The sequence below is a fragment of the Haliotis rufescens genome, unplaced genomic scaffold (assembly GCF_023055435.1).
Source record: "Haliotis rufescens isolate VD_foot unplaced genomic scaffold, xgHalRufe1.0.p SCAF_2, whole genome shotgun sequence".
Lineage (NCBI taxonomy): Eukaryota > Metazoa > Mollusca > Gastropoda > Lepetellida > Haliotidae > Haliotis > Haliotis rufescens.
This window is the reverse complement of record NW_025963890.1, coordinates 22,396,992-22,415,909: the sequence shown is the minus strand read 5'-3', so window position 1 is coordinate 22,415,909 and position 18,918 is coordinate 22,396,992. Positions and strand designations below refer to the sequence as shown.

General features: G+C 42.1%; 1 protein-coding gene across 7 annotated transcripts in view; it reads right to left on the bottom strand.

Annotated features, from left to right (window-relative positions):
• The window catches only part of LOC124111995 (transient receptor potential cation channel subfamily V member 5-like), a 49,371-nt gene that overhangs the window by 3,634 nt on the left and 26,819 nt on the right, over positions 1-18,918 (bottom strand). For all 7 annotated transcript variants that reach the window (XM_046471949.2, XM_046471947.2, XM_046471951.2 and 4 more), the window contains 13 exons: positions 18,088-18,220; positions 17,487-17,564; positions 16,629-16,768; positions 16,106-16,281; positions 15,652-15,735; positions 14,837-14,979; positions 14,391-14,506; positions 9,866-10,067; positions 8,808-8,876; positions 5,983-6,196; positions 5,098-5,149; positions 4,423-4,562; positions 3,857-3,915 (listed from right to left, as the gene is read on the bottom strand). In XM_046471949.2, coding sequence (XP_046327905.2) covers positions 3,857-3,915; positions 4,423-4,562; positions 5,098-5,149; positions 5,983-6,196; positions 8,808-8,876; positions 9,866-10,067; positions 14,391-14,506; positions 14,837-14,979; positions 15,652-15,735; positions 16,106-16,281; positions 16,629-16,768; positions 17,487-17,564; positions 18,088-18,220 — 1,606 coding nt within the window. The remainder of the gene's footprint in view (positions 1-3,856; positions 3,916-4,422; positions 4,563-5,097; positions 5,150-5,982; positions 6,197-8,807; positions 8,877-9,865; positions 10,068-14,390; positions 14,507-14,836; positions 14,980-15,651; positions 15,736-16,105; positions 16,282-16,628; positions 16,769-17,486; positions 17,565-18,087; positions 18,221-18,918) is intronic.

The following is an 18,918-nucleotide window of genomic DNA, read 5'->3' as shown; positions in this document are numbered from 1 at the left end:
CTGGTTTGTCTAGTGCAACTTGGTTTTCAAGTCAATATGTACCTGGTTCAAATCAAGTTCCTTAAATCAAACCCTGAAGTTTTTCTGAACATTGTTTGTAATATACAGATTCAGACGTACATGTACGTAAGTAGAATGTGTGTTTTACTGTGTTCAGAATATTAAATAGTCTAACACTGTAGTTAGTCTGTGTATAATTCCATTATATTGATGTTGCCATAAGTGTGACAGTTCGGAATCATGCCTTTGTGTAACCTACAGGGTAAGCATCAAATTGTTTATATTTGTCTGAGACTTAATGAGTGAGTGAGTGAGTGAGTTAGGTTTAACGCCGCTTTAAACATCATTCCAGTAATATTGCGGCGTGTCAGTTTAATGTGGGAGGAAAGCCCGAAGTGATGCAGGTCTCAGACGTTTACCACTTCAGTGAAACCCAGGAGCACGGGTATGGTGCTGACAAACCTAGAAACATAATCAGGGCGAACCTGGATTTGAACCCACAATCATAGGTTTCTGGCGTGGCCATGTGACGCAACTCTGCACAGCGAATCGTGGCACCTTAGACGACTGGGCCACCCATGCCCTCTAAGACTTAATGTGTATTTCAAATGTTATGATCACATTTAATTGCATTGTCGATGTGACTTTATCCATCCAGCTCAGCAATATCCTGGAGATGCTAAGCAAAACAGTGTCCCAAGATCCCTGTGAGAACTTCCCGGCCATGCCTGGGGTAAGTACAATTAATCTGGGGGGAATGGTATAGGTGGTGGTGACAAATCCTTACATGTTGTCTTTGAGCAGTTAGACTCAGGCCATGCGGGACCCTTTCCATGACTTCACAGTCAACTCATGCTGGGTCAAGGTGCTCCAGGTCAAAGTGCAGGCTTATTCATAAATGCTCATAACTGCGATGAACCACATCCTGCTTATTTTTTTCACGCCAAGGGGGGTTGTTCATTAGATAATGCTCCATTGGCAACTGTACAAGTAATCTAACAATGCCATTTATTTATTACAAGGTCTTGAATCAGGTTTTTAACAGGAATATAGTGGTCCCCACTTGAGTTGTTGGTCTAACAATCTGCGTTCAGCCAGGGATCCCATCTTACGACAGATAGTAGCTGCCAAGTTGAAGAAGGCAGTACACTGAGGTAGGGTTGCAGGTCCTTTCAATGCCCTTCCTCTAACAAGTTTTACCTGTCCGTCTCGTCCCCAAACAAGCAGACAGGCAAGAGTCAGTGCCTGCCTAAGATGGATGATTTTTGTTTAATACATCACCTTTCTTATCCTCACAGATCAGTCAACGACATTAACAGTGAAGCATGCTCGGGGTCTCATGCACAGTTCGTCGAGGCTGTCAGTATGGTGCAGCAACTAGGTTCAAAGGCACTGCTTGCAAAATTCAGGATTTTGAGTGTATAGGCTTGTCCTTTCAAGGTAAATATTACTTTGATAAGTGCTTGCCATTTGGCTGCTCCGTATCATGCTCAGTGTTTGAAAAATTCAGCACTTTTATGCAATGGTGTTCGCAGCTTTTGCATTACCTTGATTTTCTGACAGGCGGAAGTGGAGGGACGAAAGACTGCTGTGATAACCTTGGTAAATGCCTCAATACCTTCCAGGAGCTAGGTGTACCTGTTGCACATGAGCAGACAGTAGGTCCTGTGTCATGCTTAATGTTACTAGGGCTTGAAATCGACACTCAAAGGATACAGGTCAGAAATACCCCAGGAAGAGATTGTAAGTACCATCATCATTTGCTGGTTCTAGGTAAGCATGAAGTCAACTGAAGAGTTGGCAGTCACTGGTGGGTAAGTTGAATTTCATGTGCCAGGCCATACCCATGGGTCGACTGTTCTGCCCTCGACACTAGTAAGTCATCAATCACACCGCATCCACATCATGCAGGGTAGTGTGGGAAGGCCTAGAGGTTTGGCTAGGGTTCCTGTTTTTTTAAATGGTGTCAGTTATTCAGAATCAATTGTGAGCTGACAATACATATCTGCCCTGCACCATGGGGTTCGGGCACACTGTAACAGGAACTGGCCAAATGGTCTCTGGCCACTTGAAACTTGTGATCGTGCTGTCAGTTTGTCTCTGGGGCACAGCCTTTGCTATCAGGAGAGTACTTTTCTTTTGTCATAACCAAGCTGTCTTCAGAGGCACCCAGAATTGTCACTGACAAGGCAGCTTGTGCTGCAAAAACATTTTGTTCAGGGCAAGTATAAATACACATGACAATAATATCACAGATGCTTTGTTGAGATTTCAGAGGGAACAATTCTGTAACACAGCTCCAGCAGCCAATCTGCATCCCACGCTTTTGGGGAAACAGGTTTCCTAACCTGCCATCACCCGGCAGGATTAACAGCTGTATCTGCGTGACGATGTTCATTTGTCTTCATCACCTGCCATCACCCGGCAGGATTAATAGCTGTATCTGCGTGATGATGTTCATTTGTCTTCATCCAGACTTGACATCTTCATCCAAATTGTTCTTAGCTCCTTGTCTGCAGTACAGGTAATGTTTCTCTATAGGATAACGTGGTGGGTGTACATAAGTGAGACTGGTTTTGGGTGTGGGGTACATTTGGCATCTTGGGATACATCCAAAATTCTAACTTAAAGGATAGGGATGGCCACTTTTCATCAGAAACCAATCTTATCCATTCTGTGTCACAGTGGACAGTGCTTACTGCATTGGGGTCGCTTAACAAGGGTTTATTCAAGATTGCAGTCCACATTACCTCCACGACCATTTCATGCAAATAACATCTCTTGTCTTAATTTCAAGTTCACACAGAATATCAGAGCCCAGCCTAATGTATTAATCCTTATAATATCATTCTGTCTTTAAAGTACAGTATATGTTTATACAATACTGTGTAAGCTTAATGAATTGATTTTGTTTATATAGTCAAAGTAAAAGAGTTATTTCCCTTGGGTTATTTATGTAAACATTGCATTGTATATGCTATAGTATTAGCCTTTAGCACACGCTTATTAACTGTCTGTAATTAATGACAGATAGGTACTTATTACATTGACTGAAAAACAAGTCATGATTATATTATAGCTGTTATTTATGTAAATGTGTTTCAGGGTGTCTTTGATTTTCCACTAATTGACATCACAATACAAATCTCATACCCATGTTTGTTGACTGTATGAAAGACACACACTGTACTGTTTTCAAATTCAATACCAGAGAAGCTTCCAAAAAGCTTCTAAGCTTCATAAGCTCTAAATGGAAAATGCAGTATTTTTATGTCCACCATCATAAAGTGGGAAAAAAACCTCCAACTATTTTGTCATAGAGGAAGTGATAAATAATGCGGCATCAGTTGAGTCTAATATTTCTGAAGGTTGACAGGTTGCAATGTTCTCTATACTTATATATATATATATATATATATATATATATATATATATATATATATATATATGAGACAAAATCAATCAGTTTTAATCCCATCTGAGATGTTGCAGCCCTTGCAACGTTGAGTTCAAAAGTACACTCCACTTTCATGATGTCATACGGACAGATGGCCAAGCATTGTGACATCATAGTATGTGATTCAAGGAGCAAAATGTAAAGCTGTGTTGATGTTAATGAATTTTGCAATATTTGCCCAAATGATGACATTTTGAATAATTTTTCAATTTAAATCAGTACACTGGATGAGTTTGTGAAATGTGCTAAAGAAAAAACATGATCTTTCACAATCAAAATCATGGTCTAACGTAGATCTGTCACCGCTGGAACGATCAGAATGCAGAATTTGAAAATGACATCAAAATTGGAATCCAACATCTCCATGAAGTGCTGTAACTGTAGTGTGTAACCACCTACCTCATGCTCGGCCGTCTCGGAATCCGGGAAGCTGATTGTGGAGATATCTGCTCTCTGCCCTGCAACAGAAATGCCAACATAGCAGACAACTACAATACAAATTCAAATATGAACCATCATACTGATCGGTTTCCATTGCAACTTATACCCATTCTTAAACTAAAGCACTTGTCTCCATCCTGCAGTGAGTGAGGGAGTGAATTTTAGTGCTGCTTTCACCTGTATATTGGTGGTATCTGCTGCCCATTTCCCCGAACATTATCCATTGTATAGCATCATTAACCGCTTAACTGATATGCACAATTTCAACTTGAATCAGCTGACAAAGTGATATTCAAAGGAATGCCAATTAGCCTCTCTTTAATGTAGGAGGAAGTCCCTAAGTGATGCAGGCCTCTTCTTTTATTCCATTTTTTTTGCTATTGTACAATACCGACTTTTAATAAAAAAATCACTTTAAAGGAAAATATGTTTTTAAGTGTTATTTTGATGTTTGTATTGAAACCACCAACCCTTGGTTTGAGAGAAGAAGGTCTGTAAACCATGTAATGAAAGCAAGGACTCACCACCAATCCTTATCCTCCTGGGATCGGCAGCGGCCTGGTCCTCCAGGGGCACCAGCAGGTCCTCGTGCTGGTAGGGGCCCTTGGGGGCCTTCTTCCTCTTCTTCATCTTGCGGACACTGGTGCCAGGCTGGGCCTCCTCTCTGTGGGGAGAACATAACATTGGATGTGCTTCAACAGGAACCTCATAGTGCATCAGGGGAGGTCGGGTAGTGTATTGGTTAAAGCATTCGCTCGTCACGCTGAAAACCCGGGTTCAATTCCCGACATGGGTACAATATGTGAAGCCCATTTCTGTTGTCCCCTGCCATGATATTGCTGGAATATTGCTAAAAGCGGCGTAAAATCATACTTACTCACTCACTCATAGTGCATCAGCTTGCCAGGGAGGACATATTCTGACACAATGAATTCAAATATAGATACATTAGTCTGTGCAGGTAGCCCCTTCCTCTAATAATTTCTAAACTTGACTAAATGTTCCCAAACATATTTCTCATTGTGATCTTCTGGCAAGTTATCAGTTCCTGACCATGTTGACCATGTTGAGCCATGTTGGTCTGCTTGATATTAAACAATTTTGCTAATAATCAAACCTGATTTGTTTGTGTGAGGGATTTTTATGCCAAACATGGATGACTGACTGTCTATGGTTGCAGACACAAGTAAGTCACTCACCCTCCAAACTCCCCTGACATCCTGCTGTCCCGAATCTCCAGCTCAGTGAAACCTGATCACAAAAACAAGGCACTTATCACAGAAACAGAAACATACACAGCTGTCATCTTTGTTTCATTCATTACTCTGAAATGGCTGCCAGTGAAGTATGCATCATCATTTCAACACAACACAATACAAATGATGTCAACCCAAAGACAAAAGTATACAACACACAATGCAGGGTTTGCCCTACACTACGCATGGCAGGGATCTGCAATGTTCTACACTTTACAGTGAAACCTCGTTGTTTCAGTCCCTGTAAACTGGACACCATGCCTTTGGATAATTATGGCTGGAACACTTACAGTTGGCATTATAACATCAACATTGCATTAATCTGGAAACTTGTGAATATGAATAGGTTCTCAAGGAATCCAGATTAACAAGGGGGTCACTGTATATCTACTACATATCCTTTTTTATGCAAAATGTTAAAACAGTGAGTCATTCTCTCCATGTCTGTATAATAATTTTAATAAAGCATGAATTTGGTTTTCTAGTTATATTGCACCGCCCCCAATATATAATCTACACCGACCCTCTTCCTTTGACATTTCTACAGTTAGGTATTATCCATTTGACAATCTATCTTAGAGCTAAGTACCAATACTCTCAATACAGACATGTAGTCATACACAAAACCATCCTGGTGATTACACAGGAACATTCACATTCAGGATACATTCACACACATTCAGGATACATTCACACACATTCAGGATACATTCACACACATTCAGGATACATTCACACACATTCAGGATACATTCAGGATACATTCACACACACTCAGGATACATTCACACACATTCAGGATACATTCACACACACTCTGGGACCCACCTCCACCATCTCCGTCCCCTCCCCCATCTTGTCTCAGCAGCTGCTGCAGCAGGATCTTGACGGCCTTCATGTCACGGCGGGAACGGTCTGCAATCTCCTCCTGCTTCAGCTTCAGTTGGTTCACGCTGTCACGGAGGATGTGGATCTCATGGTCAAACCTGTCATTGGTGACAATACTGCCACTGATGTTGGTGGTGGTTACACCACTCTCCTCCTGAAAGCAGACAGAAGGCTTTCATGTTATAGATGGCTGGTGAGAGGGGAGGGCAGCAGACAGAAGGCTCTCATGTTATAGATGGCTGGTGAGAGGGGAGGGCAGCAGACAGAAGGCTCTCATGTTACAGATGGCTGGTGAGAGGGGAGGCAGCAGACAGAAGGCTCTCATGTTATAGATGGCTGGTGAGAGGGGAGGGCAGCAGACAGAAGGCTCTCATGTTATAGATGGCTGGTGAGAGGGGTGGGCAGCAGACAGAAGGCTCTCATGTTATAGATGGCTGGTGAGAGGGGAGGGCAGCAGACAGAAGGCTCTCATGTTATAGATGGCTGGTGAGAGGGGAGGCAGCAGACAGAAGGCTCTCATGTTATAGATGGCTGGTGAGAGGGGTGGGCAGCAGACAGAAGGCTTTCATGTTATAGATGGCTGGTGAGAGGGGAGGGCAGCAGACAGAAGGCTCTCATGTTATAGATGGCTGGTGAGAGGGGCGGGGTACAGACAGAAGGCTCTCATGTTATAGATGACTGGTGAGAGGGGAGGGCAGCAGACAGAAGGCTCTCATGTTATAGATGACTGGTGAGAGGGGAGGGCAGCAGACAGAAGGCTCTCATGTTATAGATGGCTGGTGAGAGGGGAGGCAGCAGACAGAAGGCTCTCATGTTATAGATGACTGGTGAGAGGGGAGGGCAGCAGACAGAAGGCTCTCATGTTACAGATGGCTGGTGAGAGGGAGGCAGCAGACAGAAGGCTCTCATGTTATAGATGGCTGGTGAAAGGGGTGGGTAGCAGACAGAAGGCTCTCATGTTACAGATGGCTGGTGAGAGGTGAGGGCAGCGGACAGAAGGCTCTCATGTTACAGATGGCTGGTGAGAGGGGAGGCAGCAGACAGAAGGCTCTCATGTTACAGATGACTGGTGAGAGGGGAGGGCAGCAGACAGAAGGCTCTCATGTTACAGATGGCTTGTGAGAGGGGAGGCAGCAGACAGAAGGCTATCATGTTACAGATGGCTGGTGAGAGTGGAGGCAGAAGGCAAAAGGCTCTCATGTTATAGATGGCTGGTGAGAGGGGTGGGTAGCAGACAGAAGGCTCTTATGTATACAGATGGCTGGTGAGAGGGGAGGCAGCAGACAGAAGGCTCTCATGTTATAGATGGCTGGTGAGAGGGGTGGGTAGCAGACAGAAGGCTCTCATGTTACAGATAACTGGTGAGAGGGGCGGGAAGCAGACAGAAGGCTCTCATGTTATAGATGGCTGGTGAGAGGGGAGGGCACCAGACAGAAGGCTCTCATGTTACAGATGGCTGGTGAGAGGGGCGGGGTACAGACAAACGGCTCTCATGTTACAGATGGCTGGTGAGAGGTGAGGGCAGGAGATGGAAGGCTCTCATGTTACAGATGGCTGGTGAGAGGGGCAGGGTACAGACAGAAGGCTCTCATGTTACAGATGGCTGGTGAGAGGTGAGGGCAGGAGATGGAAGGCTCTCATGTTACAGATGGCTGGTGAGAGGGGCGGGGTACAGACAGAAGGCTCTCATCTTACAGATGGCTGGTGAGAGGGGCGGGGTACAGACAGAAGGCTCTCATGTTATAGATGGCTGGTGAGAGGGGAGGGCAGCAGACAGAAGGCTCTCATGTTACAGATGGCTGGTGAGAGGGGCGGGGTACAGACAGAAGGCTCTCATGTTATAGATGGCTGGTGAGAGGGGAGGGCACCAGACGGAAGGCTCTCATGTTACGGCTGGCTGGTGAGAGGGGCGGGGTACAGACAAACGGCTCTCATGTTACAGATGGCTGGTGAGAGGGGCGGGGTACAGACAAACGGCTCTCATGTTACAGATGGCTGGTGAGAGGTGAGGGCAGGAGATGGAAGGCTCTCATGTTATAGATGGCTGGTGAGAGGGGCAGGGTACAGACAGAAGGCTCTCATGTTACAGATGGCTGGTGAGAGTTGAGGGCAGGAGATGGAAGGCTCTCATGTTACAGATGGCTGGTGAGAGGGGCGGGGTACAGACAGAAGGCTCTCATGTTACAGATGGCTGGTGAGAGGTGAGGGCAGGAGATGGAAGGCTCTCATGTTATAGATGGCTGGTGAGAGGGGAGGGCAGCAGACAGAAGGCTCTCATGTTATAGATGGCTGGTGAGAGGAGAGGGTAGCAGACAGAAGGCTTTCATGTTATAGATGACTGGTGAGAGGGTAGGGTAGCATACAGAAGGCTTTCATGTTATAGATGACTGGTGAGAGGTGAGAGTAGCAGACAGAAGGCTATCATGTTACAGATGACTGGTGAGAGGGGAGGCAGCAGGCAGAAGGCTCTCATGTTATAGATGGCTGGTGAGAGTGGTGGGGTACAGACAGAAGGCTCTCATGTCATAGAAGACTGGTGAGAGGGGTGGGAGGGGTGGATGGATATATGTGAGCAATGTTGTGTAGACAAAACAAAAATTGGAGAGATTTGTACTCATATCCAGATCAAAGGATAGCATTTCATAGCATTCAATTTTCTGTTGTGCCATCTAAAAATAGATTTTCATGAATGTTTCAATCAATTTAATAAAATCCAGTGCCATGACAAATGTTTGGTATTTCGAACTTTCAATATTGTTACTTACAAACATTCCTGAAGTTTCAAAACCTCCAAACTTTGTTTTCCACTGCTCTTGGAGGTCATCAAGTTGTTCCTGAAAGAAAAGAATAAGTACACAAGTAGTACTTGATGACTATAGTTCACATTCAGCATTGTTATCTCCTACCATCCTGATTACTGATGCAAAGAAGTAGATTTAACATCGCTGTGTCATTTACATAGATCTCCAGAATATTGTTTTCACTTGAATGTTGTTTTCCTGTTGTCTTTGGTGACTTGTTAGTCATCTAAGTGAATGGGACAACATGTGTTTAAAACAAGAATCAAGAATGAGATTCAGAAAATAAAATGTAATACTTCCATGTACCTTAAAGATGAAGTGAAGTAATGTAGTTTATGTTCAACATAATTTCAGTGAAATCACGATGGCCTGCAAATAAGTGTTCTGTTTGTTGCTTAACTCTGCACACAGCAATATTAATGCTGCAAGCAAAGCTGTTGAGTTTGATGAAACAATCAAGTGATTTACTATGTCTCTTATGACTGGCATCCTGGATATCTATTCATCCTTCCAGGGTTCAAAAGCAGGTGTCATATGCACCAGAACAAGTGCTCATAGTGCTTAGATAGGTTTGACAATGATAGGCTTTTAGACAACATTAGTTGTATTACGGTAAGCATTTTGTAAATGCTGCAATCAATACTGCTTATTTTCTCGTATGACTACCCCGAAATAGCAATGTGCAATGTGCACATCTGGTGATTTATTTGTCAGAAATATATCTGCAACTATTACAGTACCACAAATAAAACTCACTGTCATTGCTTTTTTTAGGTATGTATCAAAAATTGAAATAGTATGCCAGTAAAGCATTTGACACATTACTGGGTAGTTTTTTGATACAGCTGTATTTTCTGCAGAAAAAGTCTATTAAACAGAAGAAAATACAGACTGTCATATGAACCTTTGGGATTAGTACGAATGCTTATAAGCAGATTGGTAAAAAAACTGTAACAGGGTGCTTATTGGAGAGGACAGCTTAATATGGCAAATACGGTAATTGTTGAAGATTGTTTCCTTACCTTGATCTGTATGGTGACTTTCTTGAGATCCTCCTCTCCTGCTTGGGTGAGATCATCATCATAGTAGTCGGACTGGGGCGAGCATTCATTTTCTATGAAGGTGAGGAATTTGAGGCGGCGCTTCTTGGACATCCCTTCCCAGATGTTGAGGATGGTGATGGCCCTCTGCATGACTGCATTAGCCTGTGCATTGTCATACACTCTGGAGAGGGAATACATTAGTTATCAAACATTAGCTAGGGAGACATTAACCTGTGCATTGTCATACACTCTGGAGAGGGAATACATTAGTTATCAAACATAAGCTAGGGAGACATTAGCCAGTGCATTCTCATACACTCTGGGGAGGGAATACATTAGTTATCAAACATTAGCTAGGGAGACATTAACCTGTGCATTGTCATACACTCTGGGGAGGGAATACATTAGTTATCAAACATTAGCTAGGGAGACATTAGCCTGTGCATTGTCATACACTCTGGGGAGGGAATACATTAGTTATCAAACATTAGCTAGGGAGACATTAACCTGTGCATTGTCATACACTCTGGAGAGGGAATACATTAGTTATCAAACATAAGCTAGGGAGACATTAGCCAGTGCATTCTCATACACTCTGGGGAGGGAATACATTAGTTATCAAACATTAGCTAGGGAGACATTAACCTGTGCATTGTCATACACTCTGGGGAGGGAATACATTAGTTATCAAACATTAGCTAGGGAGACATTAGCCTGTGCATTGTCATACACTCTGGGGAGGGAATACATTAGTTATCAAACATTAGCTAGGGAGACATTAACCTGTGCATTGTCATACACTCTGGAGAGGGAATACATTAGTTATCAAACATAAGCTAGGGAGACATTAGCCAGTGCATTCTCATACACTCTGGGGAGGGAATACATTAGTTATCAAACATTAGCTAGGGAGACATTAACCTGTGCATTGTCATACACTCTGGGGAGGGAATACATTAGTTATCAAACATTAGCTAGGGAGACATTAGCCTGTGCATTGTCATACACTCTGGGGAGGGAATACATTAGTTATCAAACATTAGCTAGGGAGACATTAGCCTGTGCATTGTCATACACTCTGGGGAGGGAATACATTAGTTATCAAACATAAGCTAGGGAGACATTAGCCTGTGCATTGTCATATACTCTGGGGAGGGAATACATCAGTTATCAAACATTAGCTAGGGAGACATTAACCTGTGCATTGTCATACACTCTGGAGAGGGAATACATTAGTTATCAAACATTAGCTAGGGAGACATTAACCTGTGCATTGTCATACACTCTGGAGAGGGAATACATTAGTTATCAAACATAAGCTAGGGAGACATTAGCCAGTGCATTCTCATACACTCTGGGGAGGGAATACATTAGTTATCAAACATTAGCTAGGGAGACATTAACCTGTGCATTGTCATACACTCTGGGGAGGGAATACATTAGTTATCAAACATTAGCTAGGGAGACATTAGCCTGTGCATTGTCATACACTCTGGGGAGGGAATACATTAGTTATCAAACATTAGCTAGGGAGACATTAGCCTGTGCATTGTCATACACTCTGGGGAGGGAATACATTAGTTATCAAACATAAGCTAGGGAGACATTAGCCTGTGCATTGTCATATACTCTGGGGAGGGAATACATCAGTTATCAAACATTAGCTAGGGAGACATTAACCTGTGCATTGTCATACACTCTGGAGAGGGAATACATTAGTTATCAAACATTAGCTAGGGAGACATTAACCTGTGCATTGTCATACACTCTGGAGAGGGAATACATTAGTTATCAAACATAAGCTAGGGAGACATTAGCCAGTGCATTCTCATACACTCTGGGGAGGGAATACATTAGTTATCAAACATTAGCTAGGGAGACATTAACCTGTGCATTGTCATACACTCTGGGGAGGGAATACATTAGTTATCAAACATTAGCTAGGGAGACATTAGCCTGTGCATTGTCATACACTCTGGGGAGGGAATACATTAGTTATCAAACATTAGCTAGGGAGACATTAGCCTGTGCATTGTCATACACTCTGGGGAGGGAATACATTAGTTATCAAACATAAGCTAGGGAGACATTAGCCTGTGCATTGTCATATACTCTGGGGAGGGAATACATCAGTTATCAAACATTAGCTAGGGAGACATTAGCCTTTGCATTGTCATACACTCTGGAGAGGGAATACATTAGCTATCAAACATTAGATAGGGAGACATTAGCCTGTGCATTGTCATACACTCTGGGGAGGGAATACATTAGCTATCAAACATTAGCTAGGGAGACATTAGCCTGTGCATTGTCATACACTCTTGGGAGGGAATACATTAGTTATCAGACATTAGCTAGGGAGACATTAGCCTGTGCATTGTCATACACTCTGGAGAGGGAATACATTAGTTATCAGACATTAGCTAGGGAGACATTAGCCTGTGCATTGTCATACGCTCTGGAGAGGGAATACATTAGTTACCAAACATAAGCTTGGGAGACATTAGCCTGTGCATTGTCATACACTCTGGAGAGGGAATACATTAGTTACCAAACATAAGCTAGGGAGACATTAGCCTGTGCATTGTCATACACTCTTGAGAGGGAATACATTAGTTACCAAACATAAGCTTGGGAGACATTAGCCTGTGCATTGTCATACACTCTGGAGAGGGAATACATTAGTTACCAAACATAAGCTTGGGAGACATTAGCCTGTGCATTGTCATACACTCTGGAGAGGGAATACATTAGTTACCAAACATAAGCTTGGGAGACATGAGCCTGTGCATTGTCATACACGCTTGATAGGAAATACATTAGTTACCAAACATAAGCTTGGGAGACATGAGCCTGCTCAGTATGATACATTATCATGAGTTATCAAAATGTAGCAGATTGTACACTTTAGAGAGGAAAGACATCAGTTATACATAAGTTCAGGGAGACTCTAGCCTGTGTGTTATCACACACTTTGGAGAGGCAAAACATTCATTACCACACAATAACTTGGGGAGACATTAGCCTGTGTGTTATCATACACTTCGGAGAGGCAAAACATTCATTATCACACAATAACTTGGGGAGACATTAGCCTGGGTGTCATCACACACTTTCAAGTGGAGAAACATTAGTTATCACCCTTAGGAAACATTAGTCTGGGCAGCAAGTTCCAACTCTCCTCTGGAAGGTGTCTGACATTAGGGCAATGAGGATAATGAGGCATAGATGACAGACATAGCCACCATGAGAACTTACAATCTCACTAAAATCAGATCTAAACAAAGATCTGAGGACATACCATTACGGGTCACATCGGGACAACCTTTCACAAAGTTTGACCGACCAACAAAATGACTCAAATGAAGTCCTCATTTGCCAAACAGGAAGCAGCTTTCGAACTTTATGGCACTAGTTTCAAACCAGTGACTTCCATTCCAGATAACATTTTGAAATATATCAATTCAAAATTTGAAAACTGAACAAAAAAAAATTCTGGAATGTCTTGATAGATGGCCGAGGTTGTGAGGCAGTACTTCCCATGAGCTATGGAAAGTCTCTTACGTTCGAATGCTTATCCCACTGAAGCGAGAGATAGACATTGATTTTGACAGAATCAGTCATACAGTCCGTAAATGTCATTCTGAATACCCTGTGTTAACAATTTTGACTTTGCATGATTAGAAAACACTTTTCGACTGTCCCAATCCGGTGAGCAAAGCTCTGATTGATCAGGTGATAGGTTGGCTCTGACATGTCCTGTAATGGAATGTCCTAGGATCTTTGTTTTGTGGTAGTGAGAAGTAAGATTGGATTTTAATGAGATTGAAAAACTTAACTCTGGAAAGTGTCCAACGACAAAACAATAAGGAGATTGAGGCACAAGGTGACAGACAGAGCCACCATGACAACCTACCTCTGGAAGGTGTCCGACAGCAGGGGAATGAGGAGACTGAGACACAAGATAACAGACAGAGTTGCCATGACAACCTACCTCTGGAAGGTGTCTGACGGCAGGGGAATGAGGAGATTGAGGCACAGGATTGCAGACAGAGTTGTCATGACAAGCTACCTCTGGAAGGTGTCCGACAGCAGGGCCAAAAGGAGATTGAGGTACAAGGTGACAACCTACCTCTGGAAGGTGTCCAACAGCAGGGGAATGAGGAGACTGAGACACAAGATAACAGACAGAGTTGCCATGACAACCTACCTCTGGAAGGTGTCTGACGGCAGGGGAATGAGGAGATTGAGGCACAGGATTGCAGACAGAGTTGTCATGACAAGCTACCTCTGGAAGGTGTCCGACAGCAGGGCCAAAAGGAGATTGAGGTACAAGGTGACAACCTACCTCTGGAAGGTGTCCGACAGCAGGGGTATGAGGAGATTGAGGCACAAGATGACAGACAGAGTTGCCATGACAACCTACCTCTGGAAGGTGTCCGACAGCAGGGGAATGAGGAGATTGAGGCACAAGATGACAGACAGAGCCACCATGACAACCTACCTCTGGAAGGTGTCCGACAGCAGGGCAATAAGGAGATTGAGGCACAGGATTGCAGACAGCGCCAACCATGTCCCCACCAACAGGTCCGCCATCAAGGAATCAACAAGCTTCATGTTCTGAAAGATTAAACATTGCCCATAGAAACATCTACATGACTGTCAAAGCATTATGATATAACAGACCATAGCGTTACATCATCTTTTTATTCTGCCAGTTCTATTCTACATGTAAATCTAAAATCAGTTGGCATGATGGTGAAAAGCACATCTGTTTTAGCCTGGTATAGACTGGATGAGGACAATTTGTTTCCAACAGAGAACAAGCTACTTCAGTTTCTCACAAAAGGTTTATCTCCCAGGACAGTGACAGGCTCCTATCATCCCTGTGGCCTGTTCCTCGGTACTTGGTCTCTGCAGCTGGCTTGATGATGGAGCAGAAATACTTACAGCATAATCATACTCATCCACAAGGGTGAGACGGAACAGGGTGAACATCATAGCGGTGGGGTAGCCGAAGCCGTCAACCTCAACCAGTGTCCCATCAGATTCCTTTTGCTTGTCCCCACCAAAGATCATCCAGAAGGCACACGCTGGGAAGGAAACACACTTTCAACGAGGATTTGTCCAGGACACATCAAAGTAGACACAATTTAAGGATAACAACTTCTTTAATAATGTATACAGTTGTCAAGCAAGACAATAATACTGTCACAACATGACGGACAGAGAACACATAGGTGGCCAATGGGACATGAAGCCAATTAGACAGTATAAGTTTACATAGGTGTGGTGATTAATGCTTAAAGAGTTCATAGTTGTATTAAAGAAGTTGTTATCCATAAATTATGTCTACTTTGTCATCCGTCAACTTATAAGTAATGCCTATCAAACAATTCAGGACATATCACCAATCATTTCACTATTGGAAATCATTTTACAGTTAAGAAGCTGACACAGCTAGACTATTCACTAATCACACTTCAGTTTGGGGCAGAGGGGAGTCCTCAGCCATAGTCCAGTTGCCTTTGAAGACAACGCAATGCAAAAGGTGCCTGCAATCCCCAGGAAAATATTCTGCACAAGTTCTTCAAGAAAACAAATTTTCTGTGGACAAACCTAATTACTATCCTGCAGTCATGCAATTTCTGTGAAATCAATCTGTGACAGAGGAAAGCTTCATTTCAAAGCCCAGAAGGCCACAAACCAGCAAGTCTGATGACTTCCCACCATAATAAATGTTGAACACTGACACACTGTCTTACCATAGGGTATGTAGAACTCCAGGTACAGGAAGCAGAATTTCAGCAAGTCACCGATCATCTTGCCCAGCATCACAACAAATGGACCTACAAGTAGAAGAAATCATGGAGTTCCATTAATCAAGACCATTTTGCCAGAAAACAGATTAAATAACATTTGTTTAAACACATGAACAAACGCTTAATTGATTGCATTAGTTTTTGTATTGACCCATTACACAGTGTGGCAGTTCTGTATTCAATAAATAAACACTGTGAGTATCTGCAAACCTACTATTGATATGGGGTCATTATTCCCTCAGTCACACACCATAACCAGGAACCTCCTCAAAGACTCAACCTTCAGTTCTAGTATTCTGAACACATGCAGATGACACACACAGACACATGGTTTATGACAAGTGTTAAGGCTGAGCACGGCTGAGAGACTGTAACAAAGGTGTAAGTCCACACTCACCCAGCGTAGAGAACGCCCTGGCGTTCTTCATGAGTCGCAGCCAGAGGAGGATGATGGTGACGCACATGATGCGGATGTGCCATCGAGCCAGCAGGTTGCTGTGGATGGCGATGTCGGCAAAGTGGGTTGTGATGGACAACAGCAGGAAGAAATAACATGTCCAGTCAAATATGTTCCTAAACAGAAGGAAAGAGATAGCAATAACAAAACTAACAAAACTATATTATAGGACAGTTCAATAGGGCTACCACATTCCCGAGTAGTCATGCCACAACAACAAATTCTTTGTTTCCTGGCACTTGTCTTTTGTCTTTGTCATTTGTAACAAGTCTTATTTCTTCAGAAAAATACAAGAAAAAACAAGATGACATAGTTGGTCTAAGATCATGAAATACTATGAGTTATGGTCATGAGTGAGTAGAATGCAAACTAAGCCTTTCGTGTCATTTTGGTTTGTTCACTTCTTTTATTATTTAAGATTAACTTTACAATTCTCCTGGTTACTTGAGATAGGAATTCTTACCATGCATCGTTGAAGTATTTGGGATTGAGTTTGTCAAGGGCCGTAAGTTCTGACTTTAGGAACTGTTTTTCCTCTGGCCATCTTGGATGACAAAACTCCATATCCTGCTCAATCTCCTTGGTGCGCCATTTTACCCAGTTCTGGAAACAAGGCAACATGTCCAAACTGAGATATCTAAACCTGTCATGGATACACAGCATGTCTGTTACTGCAAACTTCAAACTCTTCTGCACCATTATCCCGTAAGGTCAGTTGAAAGGAAAATACTACTGTGTGTGCTTATTCCTACTGCCATTGTCAGGTCAGAGAAAACTGTTGTTTGCACGAAGGTTAGTGTTTAGTTGTCATTGTATTAACTTGGTACTGAATTCTTGTAACTAAAAAGTCACAATATCATCTTGACATTAAGATGGCATGGCTATAAGGTAATTCAACCTCCTTAAATATATGTTACTGACAAAGGTTATAATAAATTGGATAACATGAAAAGATAATACACTAAACTACGTTTATAACGTAAACACTGATAACGAACTGACGGATATATAACAAACACACTGATAACGAACTGACGGATATATAACAAACTGGGGTTTTTCCGCTCAGTATATTATAGTCAAAATTATCATAACGAACTATGCTTACAACTAAATTTAGTGGTCCGTTTGGGTTCGTTATAACTGTAATTTACTGCATTTCCATTCAATTATGATCTATACCATGGACGTATCAAATATTGCAACCACCTGATCCCAATTTAAGATTCTTTTTATAAAAACAGCATGTACATATACTAAAATTACAAAATGTAAGTCAACATTGTGCAATTTCAAAGACATTATTTTGATTTGACCTCACCGAGTGTGCTCTTTTAGATCTGGAGAATTCCCTCACTTCTTCAAACACCTGCCACACTGTAAACCCTATGGCTGTCAGCTGAAGAAATCAAAATGACTTTTGCAACTTTGATTACTGAAAGAATTATCATATGAATCAAAATTCACAAACATATGATGACAGTCTAACACTTACCTTTGAGTCAGTGCATGTTGTTGTTTAACTCACAACTTGTTCGATTGCATGTCATCCTGCCCCAATGGTGCAGAACTTTGCTCACAATATCAACCACTGGTGTGTCTGGTCCAGACTTGATTATTTACAGACCGACGTCATATAGCTGGAATATTGCTGAGTGCGGTGTTAAACAACAAACAAACAAACATCTTCTTTAAAGTTCCACAACAAAGCTAAAAAAATAAAAATAAATGTCCATTTCTTTTGTAATCCTCCCAATATGTTTTGAATGACCCTCCCCTTAACTCCTCCCCAGATTTCCCCCAGCCCTTTGGTAATAAATAACTAGTCACTTATCTTTGATACATATATAAGGAACTACATTGGGATGATAAAACTATTTTGATTAAACTGAAGATGGCAGCCAATGGGATCTGCTACTCACCAGAAGGACAATTCTCCACCACTGGTCAGGCCAAATATACTTATGTCTTTGATCATACTCCACCAGAATACCGATGGCTGACCAAAGGCATATGTATGCAAAGTTAATTAGTAAATTGATCCATGCACCTCTCCTGAAAACCAGACATGATATAACTATAGCTTCACCTAGGGATACAGTCATGGGGAACAGGTTGGAAACAAGACATATTTGATGTATTTATGAGCATATATTCAAGCACACACTTTACATAATAACCATATTTAATCCTTTCATTACACATTTTAATTTGTTTCTAAACAACTCTATTCATATATCATTTACTGATTCACAATCTCTTGTTAAAAAAATCAAGACTGTATCAACATCTGATCCAACAATAGATTGTTTTACGTCTACTTAGTGTATTAGTGGTTAGACCCCTTGTTATAAAATGTACCTTATGCTACAAGATCGTGCACTGGAATTATTCACTATAAGAATAGAGATTACATAAAATATCAAATATCTTTCTAGCTGTAGACTTGTAATTAACAAGCAGTGTCCATGTTGAACCATTGTAGCAAAGGCGTCAGACAAAAACAAATAATTCTGGCTTGATATATGTGGAAAAAAATCCCTTTTGGGATTAATAAATAAATTGACAGATATCAAAAGGGATTCTTTATAAAGTATTATGGATTTGCCACTTCTGTTATAATTGGAGATCTTCAAAGCAAATTAAAAAATGATAGATTATGGACCATGTAATCATTAAAGGGGCACTGATCTAACGCAATTCCGCGGACTGGTTGTTGCCTTTGTTATTGTTTTTTCCCCCGTGAGTACCCG